General features: G+C 41.6%; 1 protein-coding gene across 1 annotated transcript; it reads right to left on the bottom strand.

Annotated features, from left to right (window-relative positions):
- Positions 1–1507: 1507 nt before the first annotated feature.
- PARVG (parvin, gamma) lies at positions 1508–19361 on the bottom strand. The gene is made up of 12 exons (XM_009572408.1): positions 19283–19361; positions 18710–18774; positions 15521–15623; positions 14300–14440; positions 13763–13878; positions 11757–11812; positions 10844–10866; positions 8839–8900; positions 8656–8724; positions 7378–7479; positions 3542–3614; positions 1508–1628 (listed from the first exon to the last, which is right to left on the bottom strand). Exons 1-12 carry the CDS (start codon positions 19359–19361, stop codon positions 1549–1551), a joined length of 969 nt encoding a protein of 322 aa, XP_009570703.1. The 3' UTR covers positions 1508–1548.
- Between the last annotated feature and the right edge of the window lie 3109 nt (positions 19362–22470).

The raw sequence follows: 22470 nt of genomic DNA, 5'->3' as shown, positions 1-22470 counted from the left end.
TGGCACCACATATTGGATTATTCTCTGTAAAAACACAATGAAAAGGATTAGGCTCAGGGCAGTTTGCAGAACTCCTTCTTCCAGCAGCTGTGCAGTATTACCATTTCCAAAGGCAGGACTCGAAGCCCTATCAGCATTGCTATCTAAGGATCTTTCCTAGGCTGTGTGATCCAGAACTAGACACAACAAATTCTCATCTGTAAATGTCAGCACTTGCGCTAGGCGAGCTTTGTTTTCCCGTTAACACACAGATGGAGGATCAGATCAGAGATCAAATGTCAGAGTCACTGACGACAGGAAATTAAATCAGTTTAGATGGAAGCCAAAATAATATCAAAACATCTTTTTTTTTTTTTTTTTTTTAATTAGACCTCCAGCTTTATGCAACATAAACATGATATAATTTTAAGGTCAAGGGAGTAGACAGAGGTTTTGAAGGAATTCTGATTTAAGGCCCCCGAGAAAGACCGAGGGTGACAGCTAACATAAATTGCGGCTAGCCTCGCTGCATCCACAGGGGGCTGCTGGGATGCTTGGGGACGGTCGCTGGACAAATTCAGCTAAGAGTCTCAGGGGGGGTTGAGAGTCCCCGCAACACGAGTGTGCTGTCAGAAGTGGCAGAAGCTGAGAGTTTCACTGCTCCCATCCATGACGGCCTCTACTTATACCGGCTGCAGAGGAAGCCAGTATCTATCCACCTCTTACCGGAGAGAAAGCGCGGTGGTGTTAGTCACTCCTATAACCTGCTTGACAGAGGAATCGACATTCCCTCTAGTCAGACGTTATGTTAGGGCTGCAACAGGCTGGAGCTGGCCACAGTTTGGCATTAGCTTAGCAAGGAAATACGGGCAACTTTCCACAGCTGTGCAGGAGACCCCTCTGTTACTGCACAGTCTCAAGCCAGCATATCATTCTGGGTCCCTTTTCCATATTCAAGCAGGCAAATGGTGAAACTTTTATCAAACACTTGATAAGTGCAGATTTCATTTCAGCTACCTATTCATTTGGTGCCCAATCCACATCCTCTTGTGTGACAACAGCTGGCCACCTCTGTAAAGAAGGTTTGGAACTTGAGCTTCAAGCGTGTCTGCAATCTTCCCAGAGATGCCACAGTGGGTCTTTCACCTCTCCAGTTTTCAGAGTGAATCAGAAGGAGGGAAGTGGGAGGTTGCAATAACAGCTTCCAAGTTCATTTCCAGAAGCAAAGAATCCACAGTCCAGAATAAACACACATTGCACCTCTTTGCAGCATTAGAGGGGCTCAGAAAGCACAAGAGACAGGGCTGGAGCAAGAGCTACAGCCACAGAATTACAACAGTACACTGGCCCTGGACACACACATACCTACAGTTATTCAGCGGTCTATGTGAAACCTTGCATGAATACATACTTGCATATACAATGCTAATACAGCAAGTGTCAAACACAAGTGCATGCACATAAACAGTGGCAAACAGAGCTGCGAATCCAAAAATCAGACAATGACATGCTAGGAAAAAAAAAAGAAGGAAAAGAAAAAAAAAAAGCCCAAGCTCTTGGCCTTGCTCTTCATGTTTCTTTGGCCTTGTATTTGGAATACAAGCAATACAGAATCCGCATTGTAGTCTTCATATCTCTGTTCACAATATCTGTGGATACACAAGAAACAACGAAACCAGATGGGAAGTATTAGCAACCCCTGGAATAGAAAGAGACTGCAACTGCCAAACACAATCTTCCACCTTTCCCCAATTATAACGTGAACTTAGACAATCTAATTGTAACAAGAAGCAATGCAGGAACTACAGGGCTAGCAAATTATTTATTTATTAAATGAACTTAAGGAAAAGGGACCTTCACTGAGCTATCTTCCTGGAAGACAAGATAAATAATGCATAGTAAGAAATAAGTCTTCATTTGCAGAGAACAGAGTAGATAATTTAATAGGACTTTACAGCTTTATTTTTTAATGATTCTTCTATGGCAGGAATCATGTTGGGAATTACCTGACACACTATTTTTCTGTTGTAATGTCTCCATCATGTTTTGTTGCTGTTGGCTGTTTTCTTTTTTTCATTTAGTTTTCAGCTTCCATGTTCTTGGCTAAACAAACTGCTCTTGCATTTAATAATTGCAATGGAACATGCTAACTGATTTAGAGGGTTTACTGTTTCTTCTTACAGTGCTGTAAGTCACCGGGAGAAAGACTAACAATGAAACATTTAGTAAATGAAATCCTTGAACAGTCTAAGTAGTGTAGCTGTAATAAGTACCCCTAAATCATATTAAATTCAATCACTAGCTGAGGATTTTCCCAGTGAAGCTAAAGGACCTGCAGATGTTGGCACCGCTATTTCTTATACTGATCAACTCTGTATTTGAGGCAGTGCAGAATAGCCAGAGGGAAGGAGAGAAAGCATGGGTTTAACTCCCTTCATACAAAAGGTGGACCTCAGCATAGAGACCTGAGCTCACGCAGATTACTCTTTTCAAAGCTAATGTAAATAGCTTTCCAAACCCCTAGCTCTATGCAATATGGCAAAAAGCCCACAATTCGTGCATGCCCGTCATGCAAACTGCCAACATCACCAAAGCATTAGTGGAACAAGAAACCAAAAGAAAAACCAAAGGAAGCCCTAAATTCCATCCTTCCCTCTCCACGATGCCATGGGTTACGTACTAAACACATGCATCCACTTGCTTATGAATAACTAATAGGGGAAGAGATAATGCTTTCTATTTTTAATAAAGATTTGATTTTCTTATTCAACAAGCAGCTCTTGAGCTTGAAGGAGGAATGATGGGGTGAGATTACATGCCCCGCAAGAGGTCAAGCTAAGCACCATCCACTAATTTGCCACATCCCTCATCCCACAAGAGCTGGTCAAAAATTTTTCTGTGGGGCATTTTTTTAATTGGAAAATTGGACTCATCCAAAGGAAACTTTTTTTCCTGTGGTGGGGCAAGAGAGAGGAACATGCATGTACATTGACTCAGCAATGAAAGCATTCACTTGGATGTAGGAGATCAAGATTCAGCTCCTGGGTCTGAACTAGGCAGAACAGCAACTGAAAACCTGTGAATTTCACTTTCAGGAGACTGACCCACCAGCTCTTCTGGGTTTGAACAGAGCGGTCAGTGCTTCTGATTTTCAGGACATATTCTGCAAGGTGCCCACCCACATAAACCAAGCTTGTTTTTAACACACTAAAACTTTTGATGAGATAGGAAAATAGCTTTCCCTCCAGCTCAGCTGCTGTAATTTCCCCAGGAGCTGCCAGTGGCTTAAATCTTTAACAAATACTGACTTATTAAACAGTTTAAGTTCAGTGTAAAGTTACTAAACTTGTAAAATCCAACATTTTTAGTATAGAAGTAAAGATTGTTCAAAACAATTCTCAGCTTTATTATTATTCATTCTGAATGAGGAGCTATGGGGCAGCCATATAATGCAATGTGTCAGTGTCACACTGCAGAACCTACTTTCTTCAATTACCCTAACTGTTGCTAAGCCAGGATATTGGCAATTCTATTCCAGACAAGTCTGCATGCCATGACTCACCTTCAGAGTTCACAGAAAAATTCAGAAGACCTCCATCTGTCAGCAAGTCCAATGCAAGGTTAACGTTGTGAAGCTGTTGGTGAGAGAGAGAGAGAGAGAGAGATCAATACAACAAAAAATATTTTCCACCCAACAATGCAGTGGTCAGGAGGTTTTAAAAAGTATTTCTCTAGTAGCTGAAGTAAGATACTGATTCATAAATATGTACTCATATTCATCTCCTTACTTTTGATGACTGCTTTTCAGAATTTCTACCAATTATTATATAAAATCGGATATGAAATCCATCTCCAACAAAACATATCCCATGAGGTGGGCAGAAGGATCCATTTATTTAAAAATAGACCTTACATGTGAAAGTCTTGTGTTAACAGATGTTTCCATAGGGAAAACGGGCTAGATTCATGGCTGGATCTAATAGATCCATGGAATTTATTTCTATTTTTTTTAACAATGCCCATACACTTACCACATTTGGAACAAACAAAAAATAGGTAAGGAAAAAATTCCCTATATTTCACTCAGAATTACAAAGATTGGAAATCTTCCAGTCAGCTATATTTGTGAGCTAGAAGTTTGTGCTTTAACATATAAAGATGTCTATACAGAATAACAGTAGTGATGATATCCTTAATATTACTCATGAGAAATTAAGGACACATCTATGAATGAAGGCTGGGGGTTTTTTTCTGATTTTTCCTCACTTGTTTTTCTCTCCCTTCCCCACATAAAAGCAGCATCACATGCATATGCAATAGTCACGAATAATTTTTTAAAGTAATATAACATCCCATTACTAGCTTCTTACAGCTTAAGGGCAGTTGTTTACTTGGCTGGTAATTAGCAAACTCCTTTCTTCTAATGAAGTAACAAGACCTGAACGAACTTCAGATTGTCTCTTCATACATTTCTTAGGCTACTGAGCAATTTATCCTTCAGGAGGCACATCATAAATGCTGCCGTCCTGACAATAAGCACAGGGGTCCCCCACGCATAAGCCAAGCAAAAACTGTGTGCTCTGAATTGAAGCAATAGATTTATGTTTTACCTGATTTTATGATTTACAAGTAACTGAGACTGACAGTTTGGATTCAGGCTTGTTTTCTTCCTCTGACAGTCAGCAGCCAGGAGAGCTTAAGCTCATACAGATTTACACAATTTTCTGATCAGAATGAATACATCAAATGTTTTCTTAATGAACCAGCATAGGTAAAAGGGGTAAAAGACATTTCCTTCTCTGTAATGCGTATGAGATTTGCAAGGAACGATAACGTGCAGATTTCAAAATAAATCTTCAGACAGAAATACTGATAATTACCAAAGAAAGGCAACTTAGAAAAATAAGTCGTTTCATCCAGCTGCGCTTCCAGACTCAAAAGAGCTGGACAATTCTCTAGGATTTACGACTGGACAGAGGTCAAGACATTTGAGGTATTTCATCTCTGGGCTTGTTTTGGCAAAAGTACTGAGTTGACACAGTTTTGATAAGCACAAGCGCCCTCCTTCATCTTCTTCTTCATCTCCTGACTGCACAAAGTTCACCCCTAATTTCAGCCTATTTTGTGATTATATTCTTTGTCTCAGAATAGACCCCTTTCTATACACATGAGCGGCCAGAGCTGGACTTTCTTTAGAGTTACCTGTAAACTTCATTTTTTGATAATAAACACCCAAAAAACCTGCAACAAACCTACCCACATGCAGTGTTGTCTTCTTGCACATGCAGGCAAGTAACCTCCCAAATTTCTGCTCCCACTTTCCTCACCCCTCCCGCCCCTCTCACACAGGCTCCTGCCCTCCCTGCCTCTTATATTTTGTTACTATTTCCTCCTCACTATCACGGCTTCCATCCCAATTTCCTTTCCTTGTGATTCATGAGATGTACATACCAGCTTCAAACCTCAAGCTTTCAGCCGGAATGGAAGTCAACGCACCGCATCGATCATAACGGTGCGTGTAGTTGTCACCGCTTTTATAACACAAATGACATGCTTTAAATCTCAGCAAAGGTTACATTTTCATACTTCACTGTACCAATTAACGTCTAAAATGACAGGGAGTTAGAAAGCACGGGGGAATTGAAAGATGTAATTTATGTACAAATGACAGTTGAACTATGGTCGCTCAGTATTTTTAGTTATATTGTCATCCTGTTTTCATCTTGTAATGAACATCAGAGGAGAAACAAATGGTAAATACCACTTTGGCAAACTGTTCAACAGTAAGTCCAGTACTTGGAAATAACTTTGCTAAAATGAAATTACTAGGATGTAGAGAATTGTACTGAACCAGTACAATTCTATTGCATTAATAGAATTGTACCAGTTATATTCTTCTCTGAGGCCAGTGACCAGCGCGTGCAGGGTAAGGACTAGAAAGTCTGAGCTTTGATTTGTACCTAAAATGTAAGGGTATCTCATTTCTTGAAAGAGATCTGTGAGGCTTGAATAGGGCTGATCCAGAAAGAAAAAGGTTATCTATGAAATTTTAAGCAAAAAAAATATTCGTTGACTTCCTCTGAATTACTGGAAATGTTAAAAATTTATTTCCAAGTCAATGGACCAGAGCAAACAATTTCAAAAACTGAGCAGAAGAGGAGAAAAGGAAGAAAAACAATGGCAAGGAAATGCTTTGATTTTGTTTGATTCAACCCTTCAAAATATATTTTCCAGTTCAGAATCATCTTAGATAAAAAAATCTGAATTTTCCTAATACTTTTAACAGTCATCAACTGATAGCAGTGAATTTTTGACAAAATTTGGACCTAGGTCTCCGACAATTGTGCTTTTAAATGTTTTGATGAAAAGCTCCACAGAAGTATTTATCAATTAATATGGGACCTCTGAGATTTTCATTACAAATAAATACTGCCCAGGGAGATTAACTGCAGTGAGGTCAGGAATCGGACGAAATCCTTGTCTATGTGGAGAAGCTGGAATGCAAATCACGCCAGAGGAGAGATTCCCTTCGCAGGCAGTTTTCAAGCAAAAAGGATCTGACACTTTTCACCTTCGGAGATCTAGCTGAATATAACCCAGGAAAAACAGCTACGGTTTCAAGATTTTCAGAGCTATTCAGTGACCCAAATGAAAAAACTCTACCCACACCACAGATAATTTGAAAATACCTCAAATATCTCAAAATATTTCCACATCCTAGATCTGTGGAGGAGGCATTTACACCGGCAGCCCAGCACACGCTACCTTCTGGCTGATGCAACCTTTTTCTTTTAAAACACTGATGAAATCTGCCTGGTAGAGGTTGAAAAAGGAGTCAAGCAAGTCTGGCTGGGTAGGTTACAGCTCCCTGCCTCGGGGCAGGAAAAGATGTAAATTCTCAAGAGCTTCCTAAGCACAGAAGGGGCCTTCAAAATGTTCTGGTCATGCCTTGATTAAGGTATATTTTTAGGACAACGTAAGGAAACGTGTAAGGGATCCAGTTCTGCTATGCAAGAGGTGTCATCTACTTAAAAATGTTGTTTGCAGAACAGACTTGCAGGAGATAGCATAACAATTCCCCACCACACAGAGCCTTTGTATGTCACTGGAAGGCTTCAGAAGTATGTATCTGCCTAACAGATGGAAGTAACAATAGTTTGCCTCCCATTACGTAATAATTTTGAAGAAGACACCGACCTGTTCCAAGGTATTTTTACAGCACCAAGTGTGTGCGTTTGTACTGTCCCAAACCACCATCCTGCGAACACTGTGCATGCATATGACTTCACACGCAGCAGCAGTTAAAGCAAGAGGCAGAGCTCTTCACTGACATACGGAAGCATTAAATATACAAGATGTTTGAAGGCTCAAGCTCTAAGAAATTAAATAACAACCTACCATCTCCGTGGTGCTTGCTGGAGTCAGGAAGAAATCCCTTAAATTCAGAAAGTAACCCTCCAGTTGTCCAATTAACAGAAGTAAGATAACTCCATCTGCAAACTGGATGAAGAATGATCTGAATACTATTTATTACGTTGGCTTTTAGTAAATTACTCCGATAAATGCCATTGTAGTTCTAAAGGAATTTAAATGATACTCTGGCAAGCAGACAGCCTAATGACTCAGCTCCCTCAACTCCTTCTACAATGAACTTGGTATTTAGTTACATAAGGCTCCCAAGTTCATATTAGTAAAAATAAGACCTTGCAAAAGGACAGCTATTAAAACAAACTATTCCAGATATGAAGAGACTTCAGATGACCACAAGCGACAAAGTATAAATAAAAGAAAATTGTGCCTAGTGTCCAAGATTTACGACAAAACACTTGCAAAACTTCGTTTCTCACAGTTGCCCACCAGGAAAACCCAAAAGAGCACCGGAGCACAGCTCCGCTTTCCATCCGCACAGCATCAATCGCAGGGACCGCCACTGCACCGAGGTTTTGAATGCCTGGAGCAAAGCAAGAGCTGTGGGCTGATTTCTCCCGCAGTTATTGCATGCGCGTCTGCAGAAGCAGGGAAAGAAAAAGCCACGAGGGACATCCCCGAGTCCATTTCCCATTGCTCGCTCGCTCCCCGGAGAGGCGCGGGAAGGATGCTGCGGCTCCCCGGCTCTGCACCAGCCGCCGTCCGCCCTCCCGGAGGCAGCGGCAGCGGAGGAGGACAGCGGGGGTGCGGTTTTTTCCCCGCGCCCAGTGAGGTGATCGCGAGGCGCCTAACGAGCACTTCTCTTGCAATTTCATTGACTCTAAAGAAGCTCAACCTTTAGAGGATGGGACTTTGAAACGTAATGTAAATTGGGCCTTCCTACCGTGAAGCAAATCCAGCATTAAAAATCACTAAGCACCAGCAATCAACTTGGCTTTCAGTTTAATTGTCAGAGCACCTCTACTTCCATCCCGACAGAAAGAGCATCCACAGGAGTTGGGCAGACTCTGAAAATTACTCCCTGTAGCATTACAAGGGCAGCATTCAATACAAAGCTATATTTTTTCATTGCTTACTAGCTTCAGAAACTTCAGAGACTGAAGCCTGATATCTTAACCTGAAGCTAGAAATAATTGTTATGTTGCCAAGTTTCAAATTACTACAGCAAAAAGGAGGAATCCTGATGGCGAGAGGAAACATTCAAATGGCTGACAAAACATAGTTAACATACAGCTTAGAGCAGGCTACCTGAGATTCGATGTCTTTCACATTTAATCCTAATTTTCCAACGTGCTGGTTGACAAATTGCAAAAATACCTAAAGAAAACAGAAGGGAAGGAGAGGGCGGAAGAAAAGGTAATTTTTTCAGTGAAGTCATGAATTGTATGTTTTACCTTACGAATTTTGATGTCTATTAAAAAAGTAAATTACCTTTTTTACAGCATCCAGTTTATCTGGAGCACGGCTAAATAATTCATCAAAGGCATCATCTTCTGTATCAAAACAACATTAACTGGTATTATTTGGGATAACTGTCAGATCAGAGGTTTAAAGTGGCTCCAGAAGGAGAAAGGTGTTCGCACCTTATAAGCCAAGGAGGAGAAGAGTCATAGGGAGACGGGGAAAAATCCTGCTTTTGTATTTATCAGAGGACAGAGCGACAGGCTTCCCTTCAGCCTGACTACATCAGAGAAAACAATTTACTTCATTCAGCTCTGTAATTTTTGCCTGCAGAGATTCTCAAGATTTGTGCTGCCACCAGTCTGAGCAGTGGCTAAGTTTCGCATCTCTACAGTTTATCTCTTTTCAGTTATGTTTTTTTAACCCTGAACCTCCAGGATAAAATGTTGTAAGCAGAGAAGAAGAGCTATACATTTTACTGCTCTGCCCCAACAGAAATGTCAGTTACATCAAATTTGCAGAAAAAACACCCTCTTCCTTCAAAAAACCACGAACTACATATTGGGTTTGGAGACACTGCCCTTCCTCTGAAAATTCACGGACCTCAAAAACTACCAGTGCTGCCACCCAATTTAAAGGCAGGCACCGAGCCGGTGCCAGCAGCGCTGCACCAGAGAACTAGCACGAGTTTAAAGATTTCCAAGGAAATGAGAGTCATCGAAGTCCCTGTGAACGCCCACCCTCACCTCCATTTTCTGCCCAGGTTTAGCAAAAGCAGGACACATCTCCTCACTGTAACCCGGCCACAAGACTGCTCTGGTTCAAGCACGAACAAAGTATTTGAAACGCCCTTAAAAATCAAGGGCGCTCTGGCAGCATAACTAAATGAAGAACCAGTTTCTACGGTGCCGGAAAGCAAAGGCAGCTTTGCTTAAGGAAGATTCCTCCCAAAAGCCAGCGACAGAGAAGCCTCTGCTGCGAAAGGGTTTCCTCAGGTTTCTCCGTTCTCCCTGTCAGGGGGTTGCTGCAGGAGCAACATCAGGGAATAGGTGAATCCATCAAACAAATCACTGAGCAACAGCCTGAAACCTGCAACAGTCTCGCAAACTAGAGAGCCCTCTTCTGGAGCCACGCTTTGGGATTTCTCTCTTTGTTACGCAAGCTGTATTAAAAATAGACAGAGGCAGCATTTTGAAGAGTGAATTGCAGATTTCTCTTTCCAGCAGAATCAGCCCACTGGAAGAAACACCTAATTATAGGGGATTTTTTTCACAATTTCAGCCCACACTAGAGGCCACTCAGTGGAATAAGTGATAAATATGTATTAAATGATATAGTTTGCACCTCTGCAAAGGATGAAAACGCTAACATAAAGGGCACAGCAGAGAATTAAAACGTTGCACTGGGGATGCAACGTGCTCCTTTGCAGCAAGGAAGAACAACTCACATTGAAGCCTGAGCAGTACCCAGACCTTCTGCAGGCTCTGCACACGTGGACATTTTTCACCTCAAGTGTTTCACAGCCCTCCCCTCCACTAAAATCTCAGAGGACATTAGTTTTACTGAGCCACCGTCCATAATCGAGCACCAGTAGATTTCAAAATCTCATTTGCAAACTGCAGAAAGGAAACTACATTGAAACTGGTAGCAACAAGAAGCCCAGTTCTCAAGCCATTAAGCTCATAAATAGTTCCAACAGTGAATGAGGTCAATGCATAAATCCAGGACATGCTTTGTCCCCTAGCCAGGTTTTCTCTGTTGGGTTATCAACCCACTGTGTCATTTCTTGTCTCACCTCCCATTTGTTGCCTGTAGTCCATGGGCAAAGTGACTACCCAAATTCCAAACTATATCGTATTGATATGAACACACATTAACAGAAGACATTTGGAGAAAAACACTAGGGAAAATCCATGAGTCTCCATTAACTCTGGAGGGAGCATACCGACTTTATCATGAAGTAAAAATGGATCAGAATGTGGTGTATAACAGCACGTAATCGCAAAACACTGAACTTGGCAATGCCAGTACTTACTTGACTGCGCTTCTAAATTCTCTCTAAAAGTGCAATAAAAAAAAAGAATTAGAAAAAGCATTCAGCAGAACTAATCTTATTCATAAGCAAAGCTTACCTGGGCCATCAGCTGTCTTGTAAAGCAGGAAATACAGTACAAAGTGGCATTAACTTCATGTCAGAGTAACTTTCCAACAGACATTTAAAGTACACTGTATATCTGTACAGGCTCTTGGAAGTATATGAGATTTTAACTGGCCCACAGACGGATGAACATTTACTTTATAAGCACAATCCATAATATCCTCTTTCAATAAGCTGCTCATGATACGAGAATCTGAAGATGTTCTAGCGTATAAAAGATAATAGTAGGAAAATCTGTTTTTAGTGCTTGGGATGATGTCCACATTTTCTCAGTTTATAAATGGTATCCTACTTTAACTCGTTTAATAACGACAGCACCTCACAAATTCAGCAAGCTCAAACTGAAGAACTGCCTCCTTTCTCTTTATTTAATGACACAAAGGCAATAAATTAATAGTGGACTTAAACCACTATGGCTTTACAAAATTTCCAGTTTAATCTGGGACAGGTGAATTTACAGTACTGGATTTTTATTATTATATTTGTTATTATATTCCATGGCAATGACAAACACTAAGCCTCAGAAATAGTCATACACATTATTTTAGAGAAGTTTATATAAAGAATAAATCAGAAACGTATTATACCATAATACTCAATCTGGAGAAGGGGGAAAAAAAGAAAAAAAAAAAAAAGGAAAAAATCAGAGAAACAGTTCACATGCATATGCATGCCTGGGTTTACGCTTTTTGTCATCATCATGATCCTAGCTATTTTTTCTAAGGGGGTAAACACCCACAGTATTTCCTTTCTGATTGACAGTGTAAAAACCAGATATATCCCCTCTCACTTGTTTTCTGTGATATATTCCACCGCACTTGCTGTCTTTAATCCTCTGGAGGTGTTCTGTTAAAAAGAAAATAAATATTTTTGGTTTTGTTACACAAAAAAAGAAAAAAAAATCTGAAAGCATTAATGAACTGTTTGCTGCCTTAAATGACTACCAGAGGGCATTTATTCAAGAAGTCCAGTACAATTAGCACAGGTGCTCTGAGAGGTTGCTGCTCCCTTTTGCTCTCTTCACTCTTCAACCAGAAATTACCTGCTTCCCATCAGAGGAAGCCAAAGGAGAAGCACGTGGTTCCTCAGCTGGTGAAGTTCAGAGGCTGGCATGTTCGCCTGGAGACTTCATGACTGCATCAAGCTCCTTTGGGCAGGCAGTGATTTACTTGCGCACCTTACTGCATTAAGGACTCTTCAGTTTTACAGCACTGGAGGTGGTCACCTCTGCCTCATACCTCACGGCATGGCCTGCCACCCATCGATGAACCCTCCCTGCAGAGGACTTAGGTTTGGAAGATTGCTTAGATTTAGGTTGGCAATTCTTACTATTCCTGAAGCCAGTTGGGACCTTTGCTTATGCCCTTGTACCTTTTTTCCTCTGTATAGATCTTAGTACTCCACCTAGCATCAAAAAAACAGTGCTTCAACCCAAATGACAGTCTGAAGAGACAGGAGAAGATGGGCATACCTGCTGCTTTATTCAGGCACCTGACAAACATCTCCTATCACGGAGAAGTCTTTGGTGTTTGCCGCTCTACCGTTTTAGGCAGTGAAAAACACCCTCTGTTTACATACTGAGTCAGCTCCTTTGGATCAACTCATTGCTGAAGAGAAGAACACCCAGCCCCACCAGGCAAAGGCAGGTCCTTCCTGCAGGCACGTGTCGCAGAAAGGCGAGGTCTTCTCTGGTCTCCTTTGGGCTTCTTCAACATTTCCCCCTTCCTGCTCTCGGCCCCTTTTCTGAGCCTGTGCCTTCACGGGCTTTCTTCACTTTTGACCTAATGACTGCCATTCCCATCAGGGTCATTAATTTTTCCCACCAGGAATCAGCTCACTACCACAACCCCGTTATCTCCATTGCCGCTCCTCTCTCTCGCTGGAGGGCTGCTTCACTCGGAGTCTGGGTTGTCACTGATGAGACCCACACGACGGGAGGGTCTGGCTGTGGGCAGGAATGAGCAATTTGGACTCCCATTAGATACCAGAGGGATCACTTCTCTGCCGAAGTGCTTGGCTGGCACGGGGCCACAACGGCTACCTTTGCAGAACCAAGCCCTAGAAGAAGCTGTCCCTCCAGAACACTTTTAAACCTCCTAAAGTGACGTAGGTAGCTCCAGGGCATGCTTCATTTCAGTGCCAGTTATGATCCTTCAAAGTGGTCATGCCGTACAGACCGTGCGCTGGGCTCCCAACACCACTGAATTTCAACCCCTCTGTTAAAATTGTAACACAGCAGTGCTGATTTTTGCAACCATATCCCAAATTGTTGGATATTTGATGTTCTCCTAAAGTCCCAGAGTTGACTTTAAGAAACAAAACAGAGGAAGAAAGCATGTAGATCTCAGCTTAGAGAGAAAAATACCAAAATGTGACCCCAATGGAGGGGGAGCAAAAACTTCCCTCCCCTAAAGAAATAAATCCTCAGGATTAAACCAGTGTCATGATTTACAAGTGCAGGCTTCTATTTTAAAACACTGAGAGATAGTAACAGCAGAGTTTCTTCTTTTTCTTCTTTACAGAGATCAACAGCTGTTTTCAGTTTGGACCATTCCTTTTTTTGATCAAGGAGAAAAAAAACAGCATAGTGTTTCTACCCCTTTAAAGATACAGCATCTGAACTGAGCCCAAAATGATAGTCTAGTCCAGCAAACTCAGAAATTAAAAGGCATGGTTCACAGAAAATACAACTATCTCGTTCACAGCTGCACACACATTTCTCGCTAATTCTAACCAAACTAAGTCTTGTGAAAGGTCTCTAGGATCTACTGTAAGAAATATTAAAACTATCAATACCTCAATGGTGATTGTTTCCACTTGAACATTTGGAGGCATGGCCAGGTTGGGTTGGAAGTGCTTTGCTATTGCAACCAGAAGATGCAGTGTGCTCAGTAAGTCCTTTGTCAAGATAGCTATTTCGTGTAAAGAAAGAAAACAATGTTTAGTGTGCAAAACAAGTAAATCTCACTTTAATATTGTAAATTCTCCCTGTGCAGAGGATCCCAAAGTCATGGAGGGCCAAAACACAGGTGGGACATCAGACTGGGGTTTATATAATATTACAATTCAGCAATACCACAACTTAAAAGTCCTTTTTGTGAGACATACACACAAATGTCGAGGGCTGTTAAGTGGTCCATAAGCCACGCACTTAAAGGATGCGGCTTGCATGACCCAGTCAGGGTCAGATATACCTGTCTCACTTTTGATTCAACTAGTAATTGAAAACAAGTTGCTTAATTACTGTTCTGGCACCCCTTTGCCTCACAGCAGCCTTATAGCAGAGGAAGCCCCGTGATGGATAATTTTCTTTGATTTCACTTCTGCACCTACATTCAACACTCCATTTCAGCTGACTTTCTTCCAGTTGCAAACACTTAGCCACAGCTTCCAGAATCACAGAGAGTTTCTGATGCTGTTTTTTTTCTGTTAATGCGATCTTGTCAACATCCAGCTTGAGAGATCCTAGTTTTTCTTTGAGAGTCCATATGAAGGAGAAGGACGTATTTTAACACCACCATAGGGGGGGAAAAAAAAAAATCAGAAACATAAAATTACAGCAAAGCACACAGTGTCTTGTTTTAAATGTTCAATACCACTTAATAGCTTCCACAGACCCACATCGCACAGCTATATGCCTTGTTAAACTCCTGTGCTCTCTGAAAGCCTCAGTAAAATCAGTGAAGCTCTGCAAAAGGGAGAGGACTCAAGTCATTCCTTGCAGCATCATCCCCCAACCCTAGCACTCCTCGTTCCTCCTCTTCCTGCTGGAAGCTACAGGAATCCAACCAGTGAATCCTTCCTGTAGACAGTGCACAAAGGTGATATCAACCCACATATATAGAAGAAATCCCAGCTCATTACTCAGGCAAGTAAACTATGAAAATAAGCCAATTCTATTCACGCTGCTGTCCTCAGCCTTGGTGAAAAGGAGTTATGATTTGAAAGACATCCCTCAAAGAGAGTGAAAGGGAAAAGAAAAATGAAGTATGGACGGCAGAGATGAAGAAATAGAAATGGACCAACAGGCTGTTCCAAGAGGTCACATCTTTATACAAGCACCTTGTAGTGTAGAGAGCCTCTCAGATTTTCACCAGTTCCAGTTCCAACCCAGTGCTTTAGATCTAAAACTTTTTCTGGTTTTTTTTTTTTTTTTTTTTTTTTTAAAGTAGGAAAACATATAAATTATAGTGCTGATTCCATCCAATGTTTCTGGTAGCATCACAAGTCACCTTTGTGCTCCTGGCTTATGAAGCCCTCCCTCCCTTCAGAGCCACTGTAATTTCACACTTCAAAGTTAACCTTTTTATTATGTTAACTAGCAGCTAAAAAGACATTCTTAGAAGAAAAATAATTATATAAAAACAATAGCGGATCATCAGGCATTTGTTCAGAATTGCAATTATCACAGATGGTTCACAGTGCCCTGCTTTCTCCGTTAGTGAGAAGCGAGACTCCAGCAGATCACTGCTATTGTGATTTGTGAGGTTTGTTCTTTGATCTGGAAGTTCCTCCCGGACACGTTTGCGAGCTAAACTCAAAGCAGCCGCTTACCCAGAAGATGATGAAGTACCAGCCCATCATACAGATCTTCTTCCAGACTTTTAACCACTATGTGTTCCTCTTTCAGAGTTGTGTTAATCCAGTCAATCAGTAACTGTGGGGGAAAACAAAGCAGCTGGCAATTATATTCTTGTTGTTTAGACAGTATAGCACTCAGTGCTATATTGTGTTTCACCTTTCTCTTTAGTCCCTTATCTCACATCTTGGTTTGCTTTCAACCTCCACTTCCTTTGTGCTTTTTGATTGTTTTTTTAAAGGGAAGTTAAGCATCAGCTAGTTCTCCCTAATAATACAGGGCTCATTGGCCAATTTGGGGCAAATTTTCAAGTGAGACAGACGTCTCACAAGCCATATTCCTATGAATTTTGTAGAAATAGTTATAGAGGTGGAGAGACAGACCCTACTCCCACTTCCACCAGGGAAAAAGCTGCAGAGTACACTTCCCAAACCCTACCTTTATTAGACATCAGAGAATTCAACCATCCGACAAAAGTTTGTACGAAAACAGGCTTCACTCATTCTGTTGGCTGTTTCTTGTAGTCATCCATGTTATTAGCGTGCCTCCCTTTCCTCTCCTATTTTTGTTTTATTTTCTTTCTGCAATTTTATACTAATCTGTCTCCAAATACCATTCTTTTTGGGGGAAAAAGCATTTTATTTGTATCGCTTTCTTACGTGGCAGTCCCTCCATCGCCCTTTCCAATCCTTCCTGCCTTTGCAAGGGGATGCTGACCAGGGAGCCAAGAGCTGGCTACAACTGGAAAGGAACCACGTTCCCAGTTACATCCTCTGGGCCCTGCAGCCCCTTCCTTGAGCACTGAGCTCCTACAGAGGAGACCAAAGGAGCTCTGCAGCTCTGCAGCGTTTCCCCAAGCATGTGTTTTATCCACATATGTTAATAAAAAGGGAAGATGACCTGCTGAAGCAGAACTGAAGTAGCAGTAACCCCAGCTGGCTGTTAATGAGAACCTCTCAAAAGAGGGATGGGTATTGCTCGTATTGCTATTATTGCTACAAGTGAGTGTCTGGAGTTTGCTGTGTGGATAATATCCTTCTCACTCACTGTAAACAGAGAAAATTCATAGCAGATCCCTGTATGTTAGCCAACATTAACAAAAATGTGAAAAGCAGTTTGAAAAAAAAAAAATCTCTGAGATACTTGAAACCGCACAAGAAACAAAAATGCCTGGCTCCAGCACTTGCTGGAACTGAGAAGCTGTCAAAGTGTTTTCAATATACTTACTTCCTCAGCTAAGACTTAACAATCATTTTCTAGAGCAGAAAGCTGTGCTCCTCAGCTAACGCTTGCAGGTTAAGACCTGGCGATGCTTTAGATGTGCGAGGGATAGAGTGGTACCTCAAACGTAACGGTACAACCAGATGGAGGTCAGAGAAGCATAAAGTACTGCTGAGTACAGGTCTATGAGATCCCTCGTTTGCTATCTCAGCTCTAAACAGCCACCTCCACAGCCTGCACCTCACACAACTCTGCTTTCAGTCCAGTTGTGGGAGTCCCACTCAGCTGCAGAGCAGAGCATTGTGTCTAAAAATGAATAAATGAGGAAAGGAGAAAAGGAATACTTAAAGAAGTTTGCTCCTGGCTTCCAAATGTAACCATCTTCTATTTTACATGCAGTTGGATATTCATAGTAACTACAGTGAGCCGTTTCACATCCCCTAGTTTCCCAAAGCCACCTCAAAATGAAAACGCAGTGGAAGAGAGTCTTTCTCCCAAGCCAGTTTCTTTGCTTCCTTATTCTTCCCTTGAAGATACCTCCCTGTCCCCCTCTCCATCCCAATCTCTTCTCTAGAGGAGCCATCAACTCTTTTGATCAAGAAGGCAATCAGTGGCACCGATGGGCACCCAGAGGGTTGCCTCCCTTGGGACCCAATTTCCACCTCCTCATCATCCAAAGAAAAGAAACTAGACAGTGAAGAACACTGTTTCAGGAGTCTCTGACGGGAAATGGATTAAGCACTGAAGCTCACAGAAATCTTCATAAACTGAGGAAAGCTCTTCATTTTTGGCAGTCTGGAAAGAACAAATTCAGTGTCTCTGTAGACAATATAATTGCATTTTGCAGCACCACTTTTCAGATTTTCTCCTTTGTATAAAAACATTATGAAAGCCTGACACAAAAATTAAATCTTTTTGATCAAATGTGCACGAAGGTTTAAGAAAACGTAATACAGAAACACACATATTCATGGACTTATGAATGCCATATAATATGCACATATGTGCCAGCCTAAGCTGGTTTTCATAATATTTATAACAATTTTAGTATCTCTGTAACGCAAGAAGTGCTGGTCTCAGAAGAGACACGCCACTTTTCTTCCAGGAAATTTCAGTATGCTAGCCTTCCCCTGGGCTGTGCCATTAGAGAAACACGGTGATTGAATGCACAAGAGAGATTTTCAAAATTACTTGGGAAAAAAGTACTTTCCCGTGAAATAGGATTCATCCTTCACAGTTACCTCAAGCAGACAATGTACGATGCAACAACTTGAAAGCTTTTCTCCTGACTTCCAGTGGTGACTTACGTACCCTTCATCCCTTCTCCCTCTGCTCTCTGCTATCCTCAGCAGGCTGCACCGCAGCCGAGCCAGCTGCCACTGGTGACTGGCAGACAGGAGGTAGAAGGCAAGACAGAAGACTCTTGCAAATCAGCAATCCTAAAACCTGTTATCATGGGATCAGGACTGCAAACTTGCATGTATCCAAACACCTCTCTTTAGCCACAACAAATGCTGATGTGGGTTTGCTTCCATTCATGGTCCGCTGTTCCAGATGATTCTCTTCGCTATTACAAATGAAGTAGCAACTGGGTACTTGTGATGTGACTCATCCACATGTCCCAAGTTAGGAGAGGTATCATACAAGAAGAAACTCAGTTTTTAAATCTACGCTCCACTTTACACCCAGCGGTGACCACCCTTGGGTGATGCAGGCCTTTGAAGCTTGGTCCTGTACAACCCCAGCCACTCTGGCACTGTGCTTAAGCAAAAGCTCTGGTTTACTTGTGTGGAGCCCAAGAGCCAAAAGCAGAGTTCATCCCCATCCGTAGAGAGTGGGGGACTGGGGCCAAAGAGCTGGGTAATTTACAGGGCTGAGCATTAACACAACAGGTTAAAACAACTTGAGGTGAGGGTTAAACAATATAGTAAAAGAAATGGTACCAGTTTTAATTCCTCCAATTTGGGATTGTTGCTTGAGGTCGGTTTTATGAGTTTCTTCTTCTCACCTATGAAAGGAAGCAAACAAGACCCATTACAATTATCAGATATGACTAATGCAAGTTTGCTGTAAAATCTGCTATCAGTTTAATATTACCCAATATCACTAATTGCCATATGTAGAAACACTGTCATTTTTTTATTTTAACTGATCCCTTATGAGCGAGAAAATGGTATATCAGATATTAAGACTGCTGTTGGAAATTGTGTTTCAATGTAACTCAAATCAGTAAGATCTAGACAGACAATTCTGGAAAGAGGAAAACAAACTTGGTCAGTTCCTTATGCGTGAAATTTAAATTTCAGTTACAGAATCAGCTAGAATTTGTGTTGCTTCTTCACGATCTGCCTCTAGAGAGTCAGCAGACAAATTACACACGCAGAGCTTACTTACTGCTGATAATACCATGGGAACAATGCTGAAAAATACACGATTCGTTTGTACTGCACATTTTCTGCTTAGTTCTTCAGGTCATTCCTTGGACCTTTTTCTGTTCTGGTTCATAAAGTACATACCTTGGGCGATGACATTCTCAGCTAGGAATTGATTAAGTGCAGCAGGTTGTGTAAACACATTTAAAAAGTCTGGATCCATTGTCTTTTCTCACTCCTGGTAAACTGGTAAAAAATATGGGGGGAAAAGGAATATGAGTAAAGACATGTAAAGATCAAAATTAGTGCTAAGAAGAAAACAAACAAACTGAAGGGTTTTTTTCAGTTACTATTTCATGACTGGTGGATTGCATTTAAAAAAAAAATCTGAAAATGTATTTAAATGTGTGTACAGAAGAAGCAGTTAAAAAGAACTTTCTTTTTTTCTGTTAATCATCAAAATGCAGGAAAAAAGCCCTGAAGTAGTAAAACTTGCCTTAATTCCATCTATTTCTGTTTCTTCTGACTTGGATTAGTAAAATCCTATTTCAACTGAAATGAAAAAACTTCTAGTTCCCAGGCATCAATGGATATCTGCTACAAAAATGACCAATACTTAAGAAGTATTAAATCAAGAATACCGTAGTTAAATTACTGGGACAAGCTTATAAATATAAGCAGTTTCCTTTATCACACCAGCTGGTAGAGCTGTGGGGAAACAATGACATGTTTCTGGACAGACAATCCCATCTTCATGTTAGATTAAGTTGCATGGCTTCTCGAAGATTTTTTTATTTTAAACATAGATTGGAGAACAACTTTCCTTCCCAAGCCAGATGTCCTCAAATGAAAGCAGAATGACCATACACAATACAGAGCTGAAAATACCTTGTCAACAAACACAAAACTATGGGCGAGGTTTTCCAAAACAGCGAGGAGTCGTGTTGGAGGACAGCAGAAGTCAGAGAAAGGAATGGGGTTGTTGGAGCTGGGTGGAGAGGCTGCATAGCCATCCATATGCGCTGCCCTACCAAACACCCAGCTGAAGTTCATCTCTAGTACCAGCAACTATCTATGAATAAGAGGCTGGCAACGTATCGCCCACTCTTCTAGGAGCCATGACTCAAACCACAGTGCAAGCGGAGAGGAGTCTGATTTTTCGACCATGGGTATGTAAGGCTGTGCCGTGCTGCCTACACAGACAACACGTAAGATAGATCCATAGGCAGCCTACATAGTAGGAAATGTTCAGTTTTAAGTGCTTGCTTTTGCAATCTTAATGTTCACGTAAAAGTTTTTCAGTCAAGTCCACAAGGCTAGGAGAACGAGAATGGTTTAGCTTGGCAAAGACTAAAAGTGAATAAAAAATTACAGAGAGTAGAATCTGAATAGTCTCTTTTACAAACTGCATTATGATGCAAGAAGTAGGATGGCTCTTTATTAAACCAAATGTATGTTGATTTAAGTGCAAGAAATCAGAGTTATATACTGCAACTGTACAAGTAAATGGTTGTCTGCAGAGGTGAAGGGAACTACAGAAGGATCACGGTTCTGAGTCCTGGACAATCGTGGCAGCATATGGTTTGTGTCACGGCAGCTTCTGTACTAGCATGAGTAAGAGATCTCATCTTTCCCGACAGTTCTAAAATCTATGAAAGCCAGAGCCGAGAAGACAACAATACGATGGCCAGGAAGACTTTTTCCACTCCTCTGAATCATCAAATCCCAGCTGCTGCTGCTGGACGCAGGGTACCCGGCGGGATGGCTGCTGCTCTGCTCTCTAATTGGGAGTGCTACTTGCTTGTGCGTGGGAAACGCTCTCCCTTCTCTCTGAAGTTCAGTGCTGCAGGGCCACTGTAGGAGAGGGGAGGCTGACTCTTTTTGTTCTTTTTTAACAGCAAGCGAGATGCCCCATGTTAGAGGTTCACACAGGAGAGGACTCCTACTGTCTACCTGAGATGTCTGTATTGGGAGCCCTGTCCCTCAAGACTCCCTCTGTAATCAGCGGACATGGACAGGCACCTTTAAAGAGCAAGCCAGAGCATTTAGGGTCTTGCTCTGGCTTGCATTTTTCAGTTACCTCCTCCATTCTGTAACCAGAAAGACAGTCTCAGCTGCTACCGCAGGTGCCTGAAGAGAGGTGCTATGATGACCCAGCCCTATAAGCACAGAAGAGCAAGAAAGTTGCTGCAGGTGCTGTTGCACGCTGCCCGTAGAAGACCTCCAAAGTGACATTTCCCTCTTCGATAGCTTTATATGCCAAACACCACGGTGCCACTCTGCGGGCTCTCTCTCACATATTTATAAAAGACTCCAGTCAAAGTGCATTACAAATATGTATTTTAACACGGACTTTGCCAAGTCAAGAATATTGGTAGAAAATAGCAATTGGATGCTTTTGCACATCAGTCTGGCAAAACAAATCAGGTACAAAATTCCCAGCAAGCCACTAGGGGAAAGGGTCACAAGAGAATTTGGTTCATTATGGTGGCTGCAAAACTGAATGCTGTCACTAAAAAGGTGCTTGGTAAAATAAGATAGGAGAAATTGAGTCATTTAGTGCCTGAGGAACAACTGAACTATCTGAGATAAGACTGCCCAGATGAAATTAACTGAGAGAGAAAAGTTAATTAATACAGAGCAACCTAAGGACAACTTACTTTTAAATTAGGTTTCTGACAGCTGCTATGCCTTGGGAAGTACTGCTCGTAAGTCTTCTGTAATCTTCTCTGTAAACCACAACTTACACTAACTCAGCTTTGCTGCAATTCTCAACTTGTGTATCTCTTACTTCCTTTGACTATTTACACATCAAAGTGATGCATACTGCCTGCCGCATCCTTGGTCTCTTGTTTGGCCAAGAAACCCAAACATCAGAAGCCACTCTTTAAATTTGCAAGCCTGTAAGAAAAGGCCTGAAATTAAGAATTTGCAATAGCGTAAGTTAGTATCCTCTAAGGCCTCAGTCCTATGTGTCCTACTCAGTCAAAGTGTTAAAATTGCTATACTGGGTAAGACTAGCTTGCCTAGTATCCAGTCCCTTACAGCACCCAAAAGCAGAAGCTTAAGGGGAAGAAAAACATAACAGAGCAAGCACATACAGATACTTCCCTAAAACACTTTAACAGCCTGCAGCTCAGCCTTCCTAAATCAAAACTGGGGCCCTGGTAATTAGAAACTGTCAACACATTTACTTCCCATGAACTTCCCATTCACCCCTTGAATACGTGCTTCTATCTCCCACCATTCAGCAGTGAGGAGCCGAAGAGCGTGGCTTTACCTTGCGTGAAGCACCACCTCCTGCTGCTCGCTCTGACCTGCCACCTGCCAGC

The sequence above is a fragment of the Fulmarus glacialis genome, unplaced genomic scaffold (genome assembly GCF_000690835.1).
Source record: "Fulmarus glacialis isolate BGI_N327 unplaced genomic scaffold, ASM69083v1 scaffold7062, whole genome shotgun sequence".
NCBI lineage: Eukaryota > Metazoa > Chordata > Aves > Procellariiformes > Procellariidae > Fulmarus > Fulmarus glacialis.
The sequence above is the reverse complement of the archived record's forward strand: the minus strand, read 5'-3'. Positions and strand labels throughout refer to the sequence as shown.

Bases quoted from the DNA above. Each gene is read 5' to 3' on its own strand.
- PARVG (XM_009572408.1), bottom strand. From the start codon at position 19,361: ATGGATCCAGACTTTTTAAATGTGTTTACACAACCTGCTGCACTTAAT. The intron at 15,624-18,709 runs GTACCATTTCTT...TTTCCCCCACAG, and splicing joins AATTGGAGGAATTAAAACTG to TTACTGATTGACTGGATTAA. The intron at 8,901-10,843 runs GTAAGTACTGGC...GTTTTGATACAG, and splicing joins GAATTTAGAAGCGCAGTCAA to AAGATGATGCCTTTGATGAA.